The sequence below is a fragment of the Apteryx mantelli genome, chromosome 3 (assembly GCF_036417845.1).
Source record: "Apteryx mantelli isolate bAptMan1 chromosome 3, bAptMan1.hap1, whole genome shotgun sequence".
Classification (NCBI taxonomy): domain Eukaryota; kingdom Metazoa; phylum Chordata; class Aves; order Apterygiformes; family Apterygidae; genus Apteryx; species Apteryx mantelli.
The window spans coordinates 89,039,362-89,057,957 of NC_089980.1; the positions used below are offsets into that span (position 1 = coordinate 89,039,362).

At 38.1% G+C, this 18,596-nt stretch overlaps 1 protein-coding gene across 1 annotated transcript in view; it reads left to right on the forward strand.

The window, feature by feature from the left end:
• Positions 1-18,596, forward strand: part of PDSS2 (decaprenyl diphosphate synthase subunit 2) — a 134,101-nt gene that overhangs the window by 40,537 nt on the left and 74,968 nt on the right. The window contains exon 2 of the mRNA XM_013948995.2: positions 14,922-15,053. Coding sequence (XP_013804449.2) covers positions 14,922-15,053 — 132 coding nt within the window. The remainder of the gene's footprint in view (positions 1-14,921; positions 15,054-18,596) is intronic.

Below are 18,596 nucleotides of genomic sequence, written 5' to 3' on the forward strand. Positions count from 1 at the left end.
CCTCAAGTGTATCCAGTCAGGGTCCTATCATGGACTTGTGGATTGTTTAAATGTTCTCTGACCTGATCCTCTCCACCAAGGGTAAGTCTTCCTTGCTCCAGACTTTTCCATTGGTCTAAAGTAAATCTTTTACTGATCTGTTCCCTTTACTGTCAAACTTTGCAGAAATCACTGGCCAGAATCTCCATCAACTCTTTCCAACAGCCATTAGCCTCTTTCTTTAAGTCATGATGCAATTTGCAGATAATATGATTTTAGGAGACTGTTCCCCTCCACAACAGAATTGTGAAAACTGACATATTTCTGGATGATCTCTTGACATTAATAAAATTATTTAAATCTTAAAATTATCTAAAATCTGAGAAATTGCATTTAGTTTAGAGGCTCTTGTAATTATTTACATATATTCAAAAGCTTTGTCTCCTTAGTCTTCATTTTCCAGAAGAATCCAAAGATCATGTCTGGTTTGCTGTTACAGCATTTAAACTAAATCTGATTCACTTGAGATGCTTAATTTACTGAAGTTTTAGATCCCTTGTGCAGGGAGGACAGTGCAGTCTTCTCAACACAACAGCCTGTGCAATCAGTGAGAGAGGTGCCTTTGGAAATCTGCAGAAGGAAATCAAGCTGTGTAACTTAGATGCTTCCCTTCCTTTCTTCCTCTGAATGTGTAGGAAATATAAGTAGATTGGATTGTCCTCTAAGGATGTAAGATAACTATCTGCCTTGAGAAATTGTAGGTATTTCATCCTGTTGTGATCCAGTCTGCCTACGTCTTATCTCTGAATAGAAGCCACTGAAGCAGAGACTGGTCCATCTTTTATATAGTATGCAGCTGGCTGGCCTTCTCTTGGGAAGTGGTTTCATTGCCCTTCGAATTGTCAAACACATTTTAGAATTTGGAGTTTTGTAACCGTGATACTAAAACCAGACACTGAATCGTGGTGGAAAACACTTTCCATTCTTCATGTTGAATCTGGGCCTCTCTGCAACCAAGAACCAGGCACAGAGCAGGCATGCTTTGCTCAGAGTTATAGCGCTCAGTTGAAAATGCGATGGCATGGAGTTCTCCCACCATTGCTACATCAGAAGATAGTTGTCAATGTAATCATATCTAAATTTTGGCTTTTTCTGAACTTAAGAGTGCAGAACCTGTTAGCGTGGCTCTGCATTGCAGTGGAGCTTTGATAGGAGATAATGCAGTTCTAAGCAGTGATGGAACATGCTGGGATTTTGGTGGACTGGACCCCACTGTTAAATTGTATTTAATTGCCTGGTATAAAGCGGATAAATACAAAACTAGAAACACATAAATTTTGTGCAAATATGTATTTGTAGAACTTATTATTTTGTTGCTTAATGTAGTCCTGTTTGATGTACAGGAGACTTCTTATCCATACTGTAGCACATTTCTGGCTTCTTTGTGCATATTGAATGCTTGTTATCCTCTTGATATCTGCCAAACATAATCACATCTTTAGTAGTTTATACTTTTCCAAAATGTATTATTCATTGTTTTATGAAGTTGAGTGGTCACTGAGAGATTTTGGTTGAGCAGGGCTTTTTTTGTTATTGAATTTCAAGCTTATCAGTAATAACTGCCGTGACAGTGGTAGCAGATTGGATAGGAGTGGTCCTGGAAACTTGTATGTGGAGTAAAGAAAAGACGACTTTCTGGTGTTATATCTGTCTGAGGTGCTAGTGCTCTGTGGAAAAAGTACCAGGCTTCACAAATGTTCTACCTTTTTTTTTTTTTTTTTTAAACAGTTTTACGGGGATTTCATGTGCAAGCATTGATTGACACTGAAAATGGCATGAACCTGGTTAATTTCAGTGGGAGTCAGATCAGATTTATTAATACTGCTATACTTTTGTAATAGTTTGATAAAGTAATTTGTAATGTGGTTAAAATACAGGTAATACCTTCATCTAAAATGTGCAAGTTGGCCTCCTGTAATGATGGCAGTCAACCTAGTGTGAGTTCTGCTTCTGCTTTTCCTTTACCTTTTCTGTTTTGTTTTGTTTCTGGTTTATGGCATGAGACATATTAGACATGTAAAATGCTGGAGGAGTAAGCTGAATGAAATGGCAAGAATCTGTGTTAGCATGAACTTGTTACTGCTGCAGACTTTTCCGGAGAGGTGCCAGAGCAAATGCTGCACCAAAGCAAATTCTCTTGATAGTTCCAGACATCTGTAAAACAAGGACACTTGTATATCTTGTAGTGTAACTACAACTGAAATATTAAGATGAAAAGAGAATTTTTTTTTGTATTTTAAAAATCAGCTGCAGGAATAACTACTGCTTATTATGACATGATGAAAGTGAGTTTACACCTCACTATGCCTTCTTTGAATGATTTCAGATGTATTATAACAAAAATACAGGTCTAAAGCATGCTTTAATACCAGTGGGTGTAAATACAGTCACATTTTTATTTCCTATTCAAATTCATTATTTTAATCCCTGTCAGATTCATATTTGTGGTAGTAATGTGCCCTGCATGGCAAGTGCTGAGAAAACGTTTATAAAAAGCTTTGCCAAAGGAGCCTGTTGACTATATAGACTACAGTGACTTTACTGTTGAGAATCTTCATGTGTTTATGGAAAAAAATAGACACTAGTTAAGCATGTCTGATTTGTAGATTTTGTTGCTCAAATACCCAAGTTACCTAATAACTCTAAAACATTAGATACAGTAGCACAGCAGTTCTGTTGATAGGCTGGCAAAGAAGCAAACATGACCACTCTTTACCATCTGTTTATAACGCTATATAAAGACAACCTTACTGGTTGCCATGGAAACCACCATTTCCAAAACCACGAGTATTTGCTTAAATTCTCAAGCCTTCCAAAGTCTTCTGATGAAAAAGAATAGAAAATCTCTGAAGTTTTCCTGTAATTTTTTTCTAACAGTTGCTTTGCTGTAAAATGCTCTCAGCATTTTTTTTGCTGTATCTTGTTTCATAACTTTAAAGTATGCCATTCATAACTTAATGAGCTTATTTGATGCTTAGCGTTGATCCAGGAAAAGAGGGTAGATAGTTGCTGTGTTTTGGGTTTATCTTTGTAAAAGGAGGCTTTTCTCTTCAAACTAGCCTGATTATGATATTGACACAGTGGAGTGGAAACTACAGAATTTGGATGAAAGTCAAAAATGGAAATATTTCTTACCTGAGTAAAAGAACAGAGATCTCAGTTAATGTAGCCAACTGACTGGGTCTTGCTGAGAAGAGACGCTCTAGAATTAATAATCTAGAGAAAAACATCAAATGAAGATAATACTAGTAAGTGTGATGATATTATGGGATTGTCTGTATTATTGGTAGTTGACTTAAAAATGATTATTTTTTTACTTTTTTTATTTTTATTTTTTTTTACATAAAAGGAACCTTTGAAAAGCCCTTGATATATAGTATTCGGAAGTATATACATTTATTGTAGGATCTCAGAGTATTTCTACTTCCCATTTGTGACTGTACGGTACATATAGCTGCCTTGCTTCTCTCTTAATTCTCCACTGTGTTTTAAGGTTTTTTTCCCACCAGTATATGAAAGGCTTCTACTGTGTATAACCAGGTAACTTCAGCAGGCACTGACAAGTGTAGAGTTTTTAGAAGAGGTGCTGCAGTTAGACAAATGGCACAGGTTGCTTGTCAACCATGGTATTGAAAAGTAAGATTTGTATTTACAGGATTCTTAGTGTGTATTTGGACTAAGCGACTTACATTAACTGAAAACAATTCACTGAAGTACTGAACTTTGAACCTCTACATTTTTCACTGCTAGTAAAGAGCCTTCAATGTTTTAAGAGAATAAGTATTTATAATAGATTCATCTGAATAATGCTGAATATCAGTTAAGTTGTTATAGAGCAATATTGTTGCATAGGAAAGGTTACAAGAACTTTTTAGATCATTCCATAACGACAATGCACATTGTAACGTTTTTGCCTTTTTGTGTTTCATCCATTTGTAAAACATGCTGTGAGCATTTTTATCATGAGATAATGGCCAGGAGTTGACCTATTTCATTTTGCATTTCCCCTGGTAGAGTTTATTTAATGCAAAATACATTTTTATGACAGGCTTTACAATTACAATATTGCTCAAGTGACACTGGACTTCTAGAGGTGTCTGAATTCATTAGCCTTGGGAAGCTAATCATCCTTCTGTCATTCACAGAACTCTTCTTGAATATTTCTGTTCCTTTCACTGCTTATTCCTGCACGCCAGAAAGCCCCTTTTCAAAAGAGTAGTCTTGTGCTTGAGTAGACCTGTTGATATTGGTTGGCAGTGGGGTGCTAGACCTCCCATAAAGCTTAAATAAAGTAAATATTGATGGAGAATTCAGACACACAAAAATTAGTCTTCTGTCTAAGTATTTGTGGTTAGAAAAATAAGGGTGCCAGTCCTGCAAGCTGCTGCTGCTTGCGGTAATTGCACTCAGACACTAACTGCATTTTTTGCTATTAGGCAATTGCCGGCCTGCTAACCACATCATATTCCGAGATCAAGACAAACACTGACCAGGAAAAACAGCAGAGACTGGTAGTTGATATTAAAAAAACAAAACAAAACAAAACTTTTTTTCTATGTGGTGTCTTTAGTGTCATCCTTGTAGGTAGTCCTTTTTGCCCTGCCCCCACCACTCATCAGATCTGGGATGGGGAGCGTAATACTGTTTAAAAGAAAAAAAAAAAACAAAAAACACATGCACACACAAAATACCCCCCCCCCCCAAAAAAAATCAACACTCTTATTTCTCAGCTATTGATGGCTATAAACAGGATATTGGTGTCCCCAAGTGTGTTTTTGTTTGCTTGTTTTTAGTGAGTATATTAAAAATGTGCAACATAAAACTAGTTTGTATGTATCGGCTTGCATGTAAGTTATTGGCCAGCTGTATATGGGAGAAAGCTACAAAACCTACCTACAGCTAAAATGCATTTTCTTTTTTTTTCCTGAATAATTAAGCTTTGAGATCACATCTGATTGTAGCTGCCCTTATTCTTATAGTCTTTTTTTCAGTGTCTGTAATAGGCTGTCTTCAGATTCTAAATGACTATACAACCTAAAACCAACCCTGCTGAAACTTTAGTTAATTGCTGTATTTTTTCATCCAGTTGAAAAAAACTGGTTGTCCTCTTTCTCTTACCAAGCAAAAGTCTTTCCCCTTCGTCCTCAGTTGCTCATAAATTTTGCAGAAAATTGGACTTTAGAGGGTTTTTGTTTTGTTTTTAAAGGCAGCTCTTCTGATCCCTAATCCTAGGGGATGAGCTGTCATAAAGGAAATAAGTACGTCAGAAGTTCTGTAAAGTAATATGCAAATATGCACTTGCTCTTCGTGTTAATGATTCAAATAACCCTGCATTTAGCAAACAGTAAATCTAGTAGAAATGAATGGTAGACTGATACAGATGTCTAAGTGGGGTTCTACAGGCTCCAGAGAAAACCTTTTTCTTTCAGGATTTCTAAGGCTGTATGAGTTTCTAGAAGCTGTAAATACTAAGATACAATAAACTGACAAGAAACCAAGGCCAAGCGTCAGTATTTGCTTTGTACCTGCCCAAATACCCATAGTTTCTTAAGCTTGGTCTGTATGACCCCATTCAATTTTCTTAAATCTCCACCACCTTTCTTTCTTCCTTTTTTTTTTCTTTTTTAACTTTCTAATTCTTATAATCTCCTAGAAGATAACATCTTTTGTAACCATAGCTGAGCTCAAAAGGTCACTGGAATTTTCTTTTTGAAAGTAGTACGCTGTATGGGTTATATACAGAAGTCTGAAGAAATAAGTATATGTACCAGCTCCAAGAAGAGTCCAGTCTCTTTTCTGAATTTGAAGGGTACTCTTGACTTTTCCTAAAAGTCCTTCAAAATTTTACATCTTAAGTTTTTGGGTTTTTTTTTCTCCTAATAAATTTGTTTTGAGAATGATGTAACTTGCTTCTTCAAGTTCTGTGCTCTTCTGTCATTCTAAGCCTAGCTTTCGAAACACAGAATTTCCGTGAAGGTCACATTTAATAAGCAATGCAGTGGTGGAACTTGGCATGGAATTTTTCACTTTTAATTAAGAAATGTTTTTTCTTTTCAGCAAAATCTTGTGAAAACTGAGCAACTATTTTTTATTCTCATAGAGCCATCCAGGTGGTTTCCAGTCCAACATTCTGCTCAAAGCAAGGTCAACACTGAATTCAGACCAGGTTGTTTAGGACTTTGTCCAGCCTGGTCTTGCAAACCTCTGAGAATGGAGCTTCTGAAACCTCTTGGATAACCCGTTCCGATGTATACTTATCTCCATGGTGATTTTTTTTCCTTCCCTGTTTCAGTTCATGGCTGTTGTCTCTCATCCTCCTGTCATACATTGCAGTAAAGAGCCTGACTCCACCATAGTAACCCCCTCATAGGTGCTGGAAGGCTGCTACTGTGTTGTCCTGGAGCCATCTCCAGGCTGAACAAGCCCAGGTCCATCAGCCTTTCCTCAATGGGCAATTGCTCCAGCCCTGACCGCCTTGGAGGCCCACTGCTGAACTCACTCCAGTTTATCAAGATTTCTCTTGTACTGGATGCAGTATTACAGATGAGGTCTAACGAGTGCTGAACAAAGGCAAATAATCACCTTCCTCAGTCTACTGGCTATGTTTCTGTTGATGCAGCCCAGCAGTTTGTCCTCCTTGCTGCCAGGGCCTGCTGTCCACTGGGACGCCCAGGACCTTTTCAGCAGTCCTAGTCAGTCTGCAGAGGGTTAGTCCGTCCCGGGTGTAGGACTTTGCATTTGTCCTTGTTAAATTTTATGAGTTTCTTATGATCTGGCTGTAAGTTTATTAACGTTTTCTAGATTTTGAATCTCTATTCTAGAAGTTGCAACCTTCTTCCAAGAGAAAGCAGCTGAGGTAGCAATTGCTATGTTTCTACTCAGTTTGTGAAGAACATATTAAAAAAATTTTAAACATGCCTTATGTGGATTTCTGGGTAGAGCCAGAACGTAGGACACTTAAAAACCCAGATTTCATGCAAGCTGTGTTTTAAGTATAAGTTGAGTCATCTTTAGTCGCTCTCCCCAACAGGCGAGGTGTCTGAGAATTCATAAAGCAAGCAAAATTACTTGAATGTATAAAGTTCTTTGACTGCATCCTGAAAAATGCTGCCATTTTGGCTGAACTGAGCATTTTGCGGTCTTGTTAGTGATTCATGAAGTATTCTTAAGGCTGCTAGCCAGACTGAAACACGCAAATAAAAAATTTGCTTGTGTAACTTATTCCGTGACTCCTTATCGCAAAGTGTATAGCCACAGAGGTAGAGACAAGAACCCAGAGTCTTCAGGCAAGTTTCTCACCAGGGCTACAACCTCTTGCACGTGATCGAGTTGCTATTTTGACTTAGTCTTAACTGTCCAAGTATCGCATCTTGTGGTGGTCAGAGTTATTCAGAAATTGCATTATATAATAAGTGAACAGGTTATGCTACTTCTGAATTGCTGTGTTTTTGCTTGGATGAAGAGCCACTACAGAGACAGGTGTCTCTAACTTCTTTGTGCCATTACGCTCTATTGTAAATACTCTATTTGCATTCTGTCTTTATGTTCGCACTCTAACTTCTTGTTGGCTTTATATTACATTGTGCTCTTTGTGTCCTTTACATTCTTTGTCTGTGAAATCTTGTGTTTCTTTTTGCGCAGTGACAGGCTGAGCAGAAATGCTGCTTAGAAAGGCATCTCTTGTAACCTGCTGTCTGCCGCGCTAGGAAGAACACCTTCCTGCAAAGTGAGAGGTGTGAATTTCAATTCCCCGGAGCCCGACCTGATCCAGGATGCAGGTTGTCTCTCACTGGATAGAGATTTTAATTGCTAGACTGTTACATTAAAAAAGGAGCCTCATCACCAGCATAACCCCTTTTCATGTTTTAAAAAAAAACCACCCTGAACCCAAAACTTAATTTCTGTACCCAAAGAGAGATTTAGTTGTCCAAGCCAGGAGTAAGTTTCAGAAACTCGGAGGTGATCCTCTGCAGCCTCCAGTATGTGTTGAAGTCCAGGCAGCTCATGGACTTCAGAGCCGTCCTTCTTTGGATCATTTTCTATGGCCAGGTGATTATTTTGAATCCCGTTCTTAAATTCCCTTCTCTCCGTATGAAGCAAGTTTGTCTTCTCTCCCCTGCTCAACTGAGTTCAAAACACTTGACATGGCAAGGCTGATCTCTTTATAGAGCTGGGTCTTAGTCATCACAGCAGATCAGTATTTATATCTTTAATGGATTTTGAAGATACGCTGTATAGAGAGGGATTGTATACAGCCTTGAAATTTCAATAGCAGGTGAAAATAAGTGACTGTAGACTGCCTTTAGCGTACACCAAATATGTAATTGAATGCTCTATTTAAATATATGCATATTTGAATGTGATCATATGGTCTTATGGTGAATCATGAGAGTCAAATTTAAGTCCGTATGTAATACAGTGGTTTAACTTCTGTTTAAAAAAGAGTATGTTGGAGAGTTTTTCTTATTTACTTCTGGCAAGTCAGTAATAAAGCAAATTGGATAAAAGGCCGGAGGCTAGTAGAACTCCTGCCTTTCTAATAAAGGAGCTGGCGGTCTTGCTGAATAGCTCGATGGCTTACCTCTGGCACTAGATTTAAAACTGTTGATTGTAATTAATTAAAAAGAATATATATATATATATATTTTTTTTTTTTTTGAGATATACCCTGCACCTGCAACCATAACTATATCCTGCTAACCTGTCTGACTGCTGAGCAAAATAGATGTTACTTTCCCTGGATGGAATAGATTTAAAATTGTGTTTACATTATCACATCTGGGATTGTCAGTTTGAATAGAGCTTTTTTTTTCTTAACAGTTTTTATTTCAGCCAAAAACTAGCCTGTGTTTTCATTGACATGATCCTAGGCTTATAAATTTTCTCCATCAGCATAATTGATTTTGGTTGTGTGTTACGGACTCTTTTCCAGCTGCTTTTTATTAGAGCTGTGTGAACAGGTGACTTCCCCCCCCCCTCCTTTTACTCACCATCCAGCCCGGGAAGGGGAGGGGAACAGCTGAGGCGCACCCGGGATCTCCTCTCTGTTTCCCCCTCTTTCCCCTTTGGAGTGAAACAAAGCTCTTGCGACCCCCAAACCAAACCATTGCTATTATTGCTGGGATGCTTTCAATAAAATCCAGCTTTACCAGATCCCCAGAGGAGGCAGCAGGACGGTGACTTGTTCCCTTCGACCCCTACCCGGCAGGCCAACGGTTAGAGCTTATCATTTTGTTTCGACTGGAAATTTGTTCTGTATTTTTAGTAGTTAAATTTCCGCATAGATGTATCCTGTTCTGTTACACCCACTTTCAGAGTTGGTTTATTTTACAGTTGCCCATGTTTTTTTCTGCTATTTGGTACCATGCTGTTTTATCCATGTCCACTCACTTCCCTGCAGTAACCGTTGTATTTGCTGTGTTTCTTGCCTTTGTTTAATTTCACAGGATTTAATGAAAAAAGTGGTGAGAGCATGAGCTGTTTTTTCACCTCACAGTCTTCTCTAATGCAAATAATTTTAAATCTTTGTGGTATTTGATCAAGATTGCTCAATAAGAGGAATGGTGCTCGCAATAGATACTGTGGGGATTTTTGATTAAAAATTGGAATTACTGGTGGAGTTAAACCACTGAAAATTACTGGATGTTAATCTCCAAACTGCAAAGCCTGCTGAAATGGCTCTGCACAGGGGGAAACACAAAGCGTTTGGGGGAATGCTCATGTTTGCTTGATTTATTCTGCGCAGCAGACGGACTCTGGTAGTAGGAGGTGTCATTTGTGGCACATTAGCTATTAGCCAGTGTCATTGCCTGAGTGGGTGGTGCGAGTCCCTTGTGGCTCTACGGCGTCGCACTGCGCATGTTTCGGAGCTTGGCTCCTCTCCCCGGTGCTGCAAGATGACTTTTTTTTTTAATGCAAAGTGTTCTGTATTTAAAGCTGTGAATCTGCCAGTTTTCAAATAGGTTATTTTGTCATGTGGATAATAGAGTAGATGCTTTTTTGCCAAATTCTTAATGTTTTGCAAGACTGGGTCATTGTAGTGCATTTGACTCACCTACCTTTTTTGGTACGTGTTCCCCTGAGGACGAAGTATGTAATTTTCAAGATACAGCAAGCAAAATTACACTAATGTGACTTTTTGGATAGCCTGTGCATATACTCATGGCGTGCAGCAGAGGTTTTCCGAGTCTCAGCTTGGTGCATATATCTTTTTTGTGTGCACAATTCCACTTGGGTTGCTCTCAGTTCACTTTTTTCCCTAGAGGCACCTGTCTTCTGCCACATACCCATCAAGCCTAATTGCACCATCTGGAAGACTTTTGTGTAGCTGTTACTTGTGCAGAGTATCTCCTGGGAGCTGAATTCAGAATGTGAATGTGACCCCTGAAGCCATGTCAAGTAGCTGCAGTAGTTTCTGGTGTCTAAAGGATGATCACCGTAGGCTTTATTTGTTTCAAGTCGAATGCGGTTTGCTTTAGTGTGGATATGTTACATGTCAGTAACACAGCTTCAGTGATGTTTTTGAATAGAATTAGACTTTGAGTACTGGTTTGGTGATATATCTATATAGAAACTCCTGGCTAACTTTACACGCAAGCCATATATAACATATAGGTTATATCAACAAATTAAGGTGTTGGAACAATAGGCATCTTGTTCCTTATTTTTACAGCTATAAGTCCTGTCCTTCCCCCATCTCTCTGCGCTTCCTATTAATAATTCTCTGCTGATGAGGCATTCTTGCTAACATTGTTGCAAGCCCCTGAACAGCTCCGAAACAATTGTTTTGTTATTGTTTATAAATATGCTTAAGTTTTTCACCACAACTCTCTCTCTCTTTTTTATATATATATATATATATATATATATATAATATATTTTATATATATATATACACACACCTCTGTTCGTCCCCTAATTTGAATCAGGTAAAAGCACTGTGGTGGTTTGTTTGTAGCAGTTCCTATCCAGGCCGTGGCTCATTTGAAGGCCAGTGCTTTATAATTCTCTAGTGGATAGCTTTCTCCTCTATTTTCCATAAAATCATGTGCCTTGGCAAGCTGTTGAGCATTGGGCATTAAAACCAAAATATTCTGATTTTATAAAATTATCACCACAATTTGTTACACATTTAAAAAAAAAAAAGAAAAAAAAATAGTATTCATACATCATGGGATCCTGCATATAGTAAGGCACTCTGGTTTCACCAGCACACACGTGGGGAAAAAGAGAGTACCAGTAGCTTTTTCCTAAAACCTGTTTTCTTTTAAAATGATGAAATTCTGAATGGCACTGAGGAAATACGAAGACTATATTTGCGTTTAGTTGCATCACCTGTATAACTTGTGTGCTTATGAGTAATGTGGTCAACTGAAGCTCAAGCCAGAGAAGTATTTATACCACTACAAACAGTCAGGAATTCTGTATACAGGATATTTATATGGTATATATTATTCCAAATATGTATTTGCTGTTTTTTTTCCAGAATAGTTTAATGTTCATTGAGGCTCTAACTTTGGATATCTATAAAATTTTAAATGGTTAACTGCCATGGCTGTTTTATGTTAACTGTGTTAGAGAATATTGGACTGAAGCTGTCTAGAATTAATCGCTTAGCATAACTTGCTTAGCATTAGTAGCTAAATCTGCTGAAGCCTCAGGCTATGAATTTTTACCTAGATAAGTAAAAGGGGGCCCCAGAGCCGGTTCAAGCTGGAGGGATAAAGAAGTTGCATGGACAGCAGGAGTAGCAAACCTTGAAGATAAGAAAGGAAGCAGCCTGCCTAGAGACAATGAAGGGGCCCAGTGAAGAAGGGGAAGACCCCAGACCTAACTATTACTATTGGTCCAAACTATTGCTTAAGGGGTGGGGAATTTAGATTGTCAGGGTATAATTGCCCAGGGATTTCTTTGTTCAGGGTCCCTCTTCGGAGGCACCCAGCTCGAGCTGTAATTACAGAATCACAGAATCGCTGAGGTTGGAAGGGACCTCTGGAGATCATCTAGTCCAACCACCCTGCTCAAGCAGGGTCACCTAGAGCACATTGCACAGGATTGCATCCAGGCGCGTTTTGAATATCTCCAGAGAAGGAGACTCCACAACCTCTCTGGGCAACCTGTTCCAGTGCTCTGTCACCCTCACAGTGAAAAAGTTTTTCCTCATGTTCAGATGGAAGTGTTTGTGTTTCAGTTTGTGCCCATTGCCTCGCGTCCTGTCACTCGGCACCACTGAAAAGAGTCTGGTCCCATCCTCTTGACACCCTCCCTTCAGATACTTGTACACGTTACCGCACATGTATCATTAAATTTTATTTCTCTCCAGTCTGACTTCGAACTTCTGCCTCAGCAGGAACCTAGGGTCGGACCCTGTTATGGAGGCCGGCGAGCCTGATTTTCCATAACAACTGCACATTGCAATATTGTAAGAAAAGTTATTTATTTGTGTGGTTAGTGAGAATGAAGATGCGTAAGTCATAAATTTGCAGAATGCCAAAGGCAAGCAGCTTTCCCTGTCTTTAAATCCCTCGCTACGTGTGCCTGGTAAGCAGAAGGAAGCTGTGCACTGCAGCACTGCAGTGTCTGTTCTCGAGAACAGTTCTTTAACTTTGCAAGCCTTCCTCATTGCAAATGGTTGGGAAATCCTGCACAGTCAGTATGCAAGAAATTGTTGTGTGCTGTAGGAAAGTTATATCGTGTCTTTCTTTCACTGGTTGTTATGCTGGTTTTACTCAGTTTTTTTTAAAAGGGTCTTTGAGGACAGAAGTAAGAGCTGATGACTTGTGACATGGTTTCTTCTCAGGATGCTACATGACAATCTCATGTGCATAAGAGCTAAAGTCCATGCTGAATGGCTTTCACTGAAGTATTAGTTATCCATGTTCTCATAATTTCCAGAAGCATTTTGATTGGTTAATTTTAAGATAGCTAGCAAGGTAATGCATTATTTTCTATTCTTGCTTTAGTGCTCTGCTAAGAGAGATTAACATTTAATCACATTATTGCAGATTAAGACTGGTGGCTAGTGCTGCTTCAGACTAAATTTCAGTTTTGACTTTAAATGTTTGGAATCCCTGTGGTCCTTAAAACAAAATTTGCGCTCTCTTTTGAAAATTTAGCAGAGGTTGATGACATCTTCTCTAACACGATGGCTCTCAGGGTTGCTACAAACGTAGTGGTGTAGAGCCAGCCAGGCTAGTGGTGCAGCACACCTAACCTGGGCCGCCCAGTGAGCCTGTGGCTGAGCAGTGTGGACAGATTAGAAAGGCAAGAACAAAAAACTGCAGCTTCATTTGGCTGATTGGGCCCCCCCAGAGCTACAAATGGTGTGGGCAGTGGTGGAGGGTCATATCGCCTTCCTCATGTGTCAGTCACCGGTGACCAGTGTTTCCAGGGTGCAGCTGCATCCAGAGAGCCTTCGGGAGCTCAGGGCTTCTTTGGAAAGAAAATAGAAACCTGGGATAAATGCAGGTGTGGATTTCAAGTTCAGTAGCTGCTCAGCACTAGCTGCCTGCACAGATACTCTTTATTCTCCATGGAGAGCTTTTAGAGACACTTGGGTTAGTCCGTTTCTCCAGCACTGCAGAAACCGTTGTAAAGACTCAGCAGGAGTCAAGGTTTTATTTGCAGCAGCACAAGAACTTTCACATGGAAGGATGCTATTTAAATGATGCTTTTTAAAAAAATATTTATGTCTGTGAAAATGAAATAGTATATTGAAGATATGTCTGCATTGTGAATTGTATACATGTAATGAACAAAAATGCAAACTAAAATTCTAGTGGCATCCGTTGTATTCTTTATTCAAACATATTTCTAAGATAGACATCTTAAATTTTCATTCAGCTGTTTTAAAGACAGTTCTGTTTCGCACTAATCACTGAAAAATAAAAAGTTATACTCTGGAATAAAATGGGTTGAAATGCTTAGTAATCTGTGGTGTAGTTTTTATGATTTGTTTAGCAAGTGTTTGGATGATGTCAGAGAAATGGGCTCTTATTTACTGGAAATGAGTTTACAAATTTAACAGTATCTGGAATATATTATCCTTTCATCTGAATATTTGGCCTTATTAATGATAATGGGAAGTAGAAGGTGGCTTTGACAAGGACAGAAGGGATGAAATTTGAGACTCTGCAGGCCAAAAGGAAAACAAAACTTGTTTTAAAATAAGTTAATTTCTGAGATGGCGCATCTTAATGGTCATTCAGCATTTCTTTTGACAGAAATGGTTCTGGAGGGGGGGGCTTCTGACCCCGAATTTAAAGATACAACATTTGAAACAGTTCATTTGTTTAAAACAAACTGTTAGCCTGTCTTTACTTATTTAACTTCTTGTATCCTTTTTTCATCAGCTTTTGTGTATTCTATTCCTAAAATCTTAGCCATGTTGTGTTTATTGTGCAGTCTGATAACTACTCTGATCTAAACACTTGTATTTCAGAAGATTATAGATCTTGGTTGTACTTTTCCTCTTTTTCTTTTCTTTTCTTGAAGTATCTGGGTTCTTTTGGCTTATTCATGTGTCAGAAAATGAACTGAAGTCTCTTATGTTCCCGTTACAGTATATCGTACTGAATTATTCTGAAATACTCCTTTTGTGACACCTTGACAGAAATGCAGGACATAGGCTACTCCTTGGAAATAAACAAGATTTAATCCTGAATACTCATTTTCACCTGTAGTAGTAATATTTCATTGTAAGTTATGGGTAAAGGATGGCAAAAGATCTTGATTAGTAACTGCAGCTTATTTCCACGGAGATGTGAATATTAGAGACTCAATGAAATGATGGCACCCCGAGGTCCAAGTATTTCTATTCCTCTTCTATATTACCAGTGAAAATGAATTGTGAAAAACCTGCTTTTTTTCTTCCCTTTTTGCAGGGGGTTTGTCTACGATAGCCGGAATAATTTACAGATGCGAGGTTTGGTCATATTGCTTATTTCGAAAGCAGCAGGACCCAGCACAGCAGAACTCTCTTTCCAGCCCAACATGGTCAGTGGAATTTACTCCAGGTATGTAGTAATTTCCTTTAGTGAGATATACCAAGTTAAATTTGTTAAGCAACTTTAAGATGATCTGAAATCACTGTGAAGTCACCTGAATAGCTGCTAAGGAAAATCTGTACTTACATAATTACAAAAGTTGAAAAACAAAAAAACCAAACGAACTTAAAATAGCAAGATGTAAATACATGTATGAAATGACTGCTCTAATTATTCTGGTTTTGTCCCTCAGGATTATTATAAGCTTTCCGCAGTGAAAACCTTTTCCTACTCTTTGTATAGCTCTTATAATAACCATGCCCAAATCCTAATTGGGTTTCTGGGCACAACCAAAATAAAAGCATTTGAATGAAGATAGTTATTTGAAAGTTTTTGTAAAAAGGTACTCAGAATCAAAAAGATAAGATGCTAGAGATGCTTTTTTTAATTAAGTATTTTTGTTTAAAATTACTTAGGTGTTACTCAGGTACACCTATTTACTAGAAATTTCAGAGTCAGGTTGCCAGTCTTGTGGAATGCCAGGTAGCTTCACTGAGCACACAATTTTTACTGTAGTCCCCTTAAAGAATATTTTCCCTAAAACAGCAGTGTAGAATAAAGCTTTTTACCTCTCAGGTCTTGAAGCAGAATTACTGAACCTACCATTAAGTTTTCTCAGGTTCCCTCTGGGATGGTTTAGCTTCATCCAGTCCAAACCTGGTTTTTTTTTTCTTGTTTGTTTTGTTTTTTTTTTTTAAGTATTTAAGGTAAACATATTTAATACTTTTAATGATAATAATCAAAAAATAGTGGTTGCTCTTTTGTATGTTTGACAGTTAATTGTCCCACTGAAATAATAAGTAATGTAATGGGATATAGTTGAAAAATTATAAAAATTCAAATTTTCAAGTCCTTTTGAAAAATTGATTGTTGCTGGTTGAGGGAACAGACTGTTGCTGCATTTGGCATTTTCAGTTAATTGTTTTTGATCACTGTGATATATTAAATGAAGATGCACAAACTTACTGGCCTGTTTGTATCCTGATCTGTTGTAGAAGTGCAGAGATAGCAGTGTAAAATTGAAAAGACCAAAACAAAGCCCTTTATTATATATAATATTTTAAGATGGACGGGAGGGGGGAGGAGAATGTGGAGGGGACAAGGGTGGGGGGATGAATGAAGAGAGAGGAAGAGAGAGAAAGAAAATGTACATGAATTGGGAAGGACAGAAATGACAGTAAGTAAGAAAGAAGACAAAAATATAATAAAGGTTGTTACTGAGAGGCTGTGTTGTTCTTTTAGCTGTTTAATTCCATTCTTGTTTGGTTTTGTCCTTAATGTCCCCATAGGGTTGTAAAATTTTTATATTTATATGCAAATGATGCTGTATGAAAGTGTAATTCTAGTTAGTTAATTATAGTACAGGAGGTGTTGTAGTTTGTTTTCTAAATGATGAAAAAAGCTCATCTTAAATGTGCCCTATAAAAGGAGAGGAAAAGCATTATTTTTGATAAATGAGTTTTTGAGTATGATGATTCTGAGCATGGAGATAACTTTTGAGCACTTAAAACTGCCATTAGAAAGGTGACTAGTGGAAGTATTTATTAGGAGCAACTAAAACCTTGAATTAATAATGAGCCAGTTGGTATAAAAGGACATCGTTGGAGCTATGCTAGTTAAACCAGCTGAAAATCTAAGTTTAAGCACAAGTTAATAACCATTATAATATTTATGTTAGAGTTATCAAGGCACTCCGGAAAGTTTTGAACACTCCCACACAGAATATTTAAGGTTCAGTACTCTCTGCAAAAGTGATGACAATGGAGTTGTTAATTCAAATAAATTTTCAGTGAAACTTTAAATCTGTAGCATGGTGTAAATGTGGGCAAACTGGGCATCTAGTAAAATGCTGGTTCATTGTACCATTTTGTGCTGTAGTGGGCCAGTTCTTGCCCTCCACTAAAGTCACGGTGGGATTTGCCTTTGATTTTGGGCTACTTTCTTTTTTTAATGAGTTTGACTGTGTGCTTTTCCAAATACACAATGGGTCTTGTTTCTACTTTTGACTACTATATAAAACTAAGAGATCAGGCAGTCTGTAAAATTGTGATCTTAAAGGGCCTTTGTGATTGTTTTATGTATTACAAATAATGTTTTAAAAACTGCCTTCTCCTGAATAGGAACCAAAGACATTTTCCCTTAGTGCATTTTTGTCTGCTATCTTAGTTACAGTGTAATTATATATGGTGTATATGTTAGAGATATATATCACAGGCATAGTATATCCCTCAGTGATCTGAATAAATGTACTTACTCCTTTATTGTTCATATGCTTCTCCAGCTTGGGAAAGTATTTTTTGGAAATAGATTCTTAGAGATTTTCAGTTCAGCTGTAAACTGTACAGCCCTTTTTGTTGCCATGCCATATAATTACTTCATCTTTATATATAATATTTTGCTGGAAGTATTATTTCTGGCGCTGTAACGAGCATCTTCATTGCCTGATACTTATGGGCTGTGAACATTATATTGTGGACTGTTAGCTATTGGATATGGCTCACTTGATCTTAGAGTAGTTAGTAGTGATTAATTAATGGCGTTCCTGAAATTCTAGCATGAACGAAGTTGTTCCAGTACTCGTCGGTGATTACACCAGCCCAGTCTTTCTTTTCCTACTGTTTGTGTTGGAATCAGCTCCTGTGCTCTCTTTAAATCTTCAGTGCCACAGTGAATAGCCAGTTTACATCAGTCCATTATATCTTGTACTGCAGTAAAAGTATAATCTGTGAACAGGCAGATGTAGGAGAGAAGTAGTAGTGCCATAATTATTTAACTCAGGGGAAAAAAAGCACAAAAAAATGTGATGGAGTTTTTTCATCTTGGAATGAGGCATGTTTTGCATAACCTTTTTTTCCTCATTTCATATTCTTGAATCAAAGTATAAACAAGCAGTACAATAACCGTAATTAAAATAGAAAGCCATTGAGAGCTGAATTTGGAATAGTCCAAAACTTCCGTCTTTTTTTTTTTCCTATTCTCCTGATCTCTGGTTGTGTCAGTGCTTTGGGCAATTGACCCAAATGTATAAAAATAGATTAACTAGCACATCTGTTCTTTACTGGTACACAATGGAGCAAAACCGATGCCTGCTACTGGAGAGGGATCCTTGCCAGAGTAAGGGGGATTACAGTTTAGGTAGTTACAGGAACAGGGCTAGTGTAGCGATATGACGCTGCCTATGGCCAGCATTGCCTTCAGCTATAGCACCTCATAATTTGCAGGAGACATGATTTGCCCACATTAAGCTGGGGTAGGGGGCATTATATGCAAAGATAGTAACTGCTGGTTGCCTTAGGAGCCATGCTGAAGATAAGGAGGGAAGTGTCACAGAAGTCTGCTTGGTGAGCTTTACTCTGTACTGCCATCTCCCTGTCAGGTTGCCAGAAACCCGACTCTCTATCCCTGTTGGCAGGGACAAGAACCTGGCTTTACTTCCAGCTCAGCACCAGTGATCCCCAAAGAGGAGAAGTAGAAGCATGATAAATGGCCCTGTTTCAGCTGCTGAACAGGTTT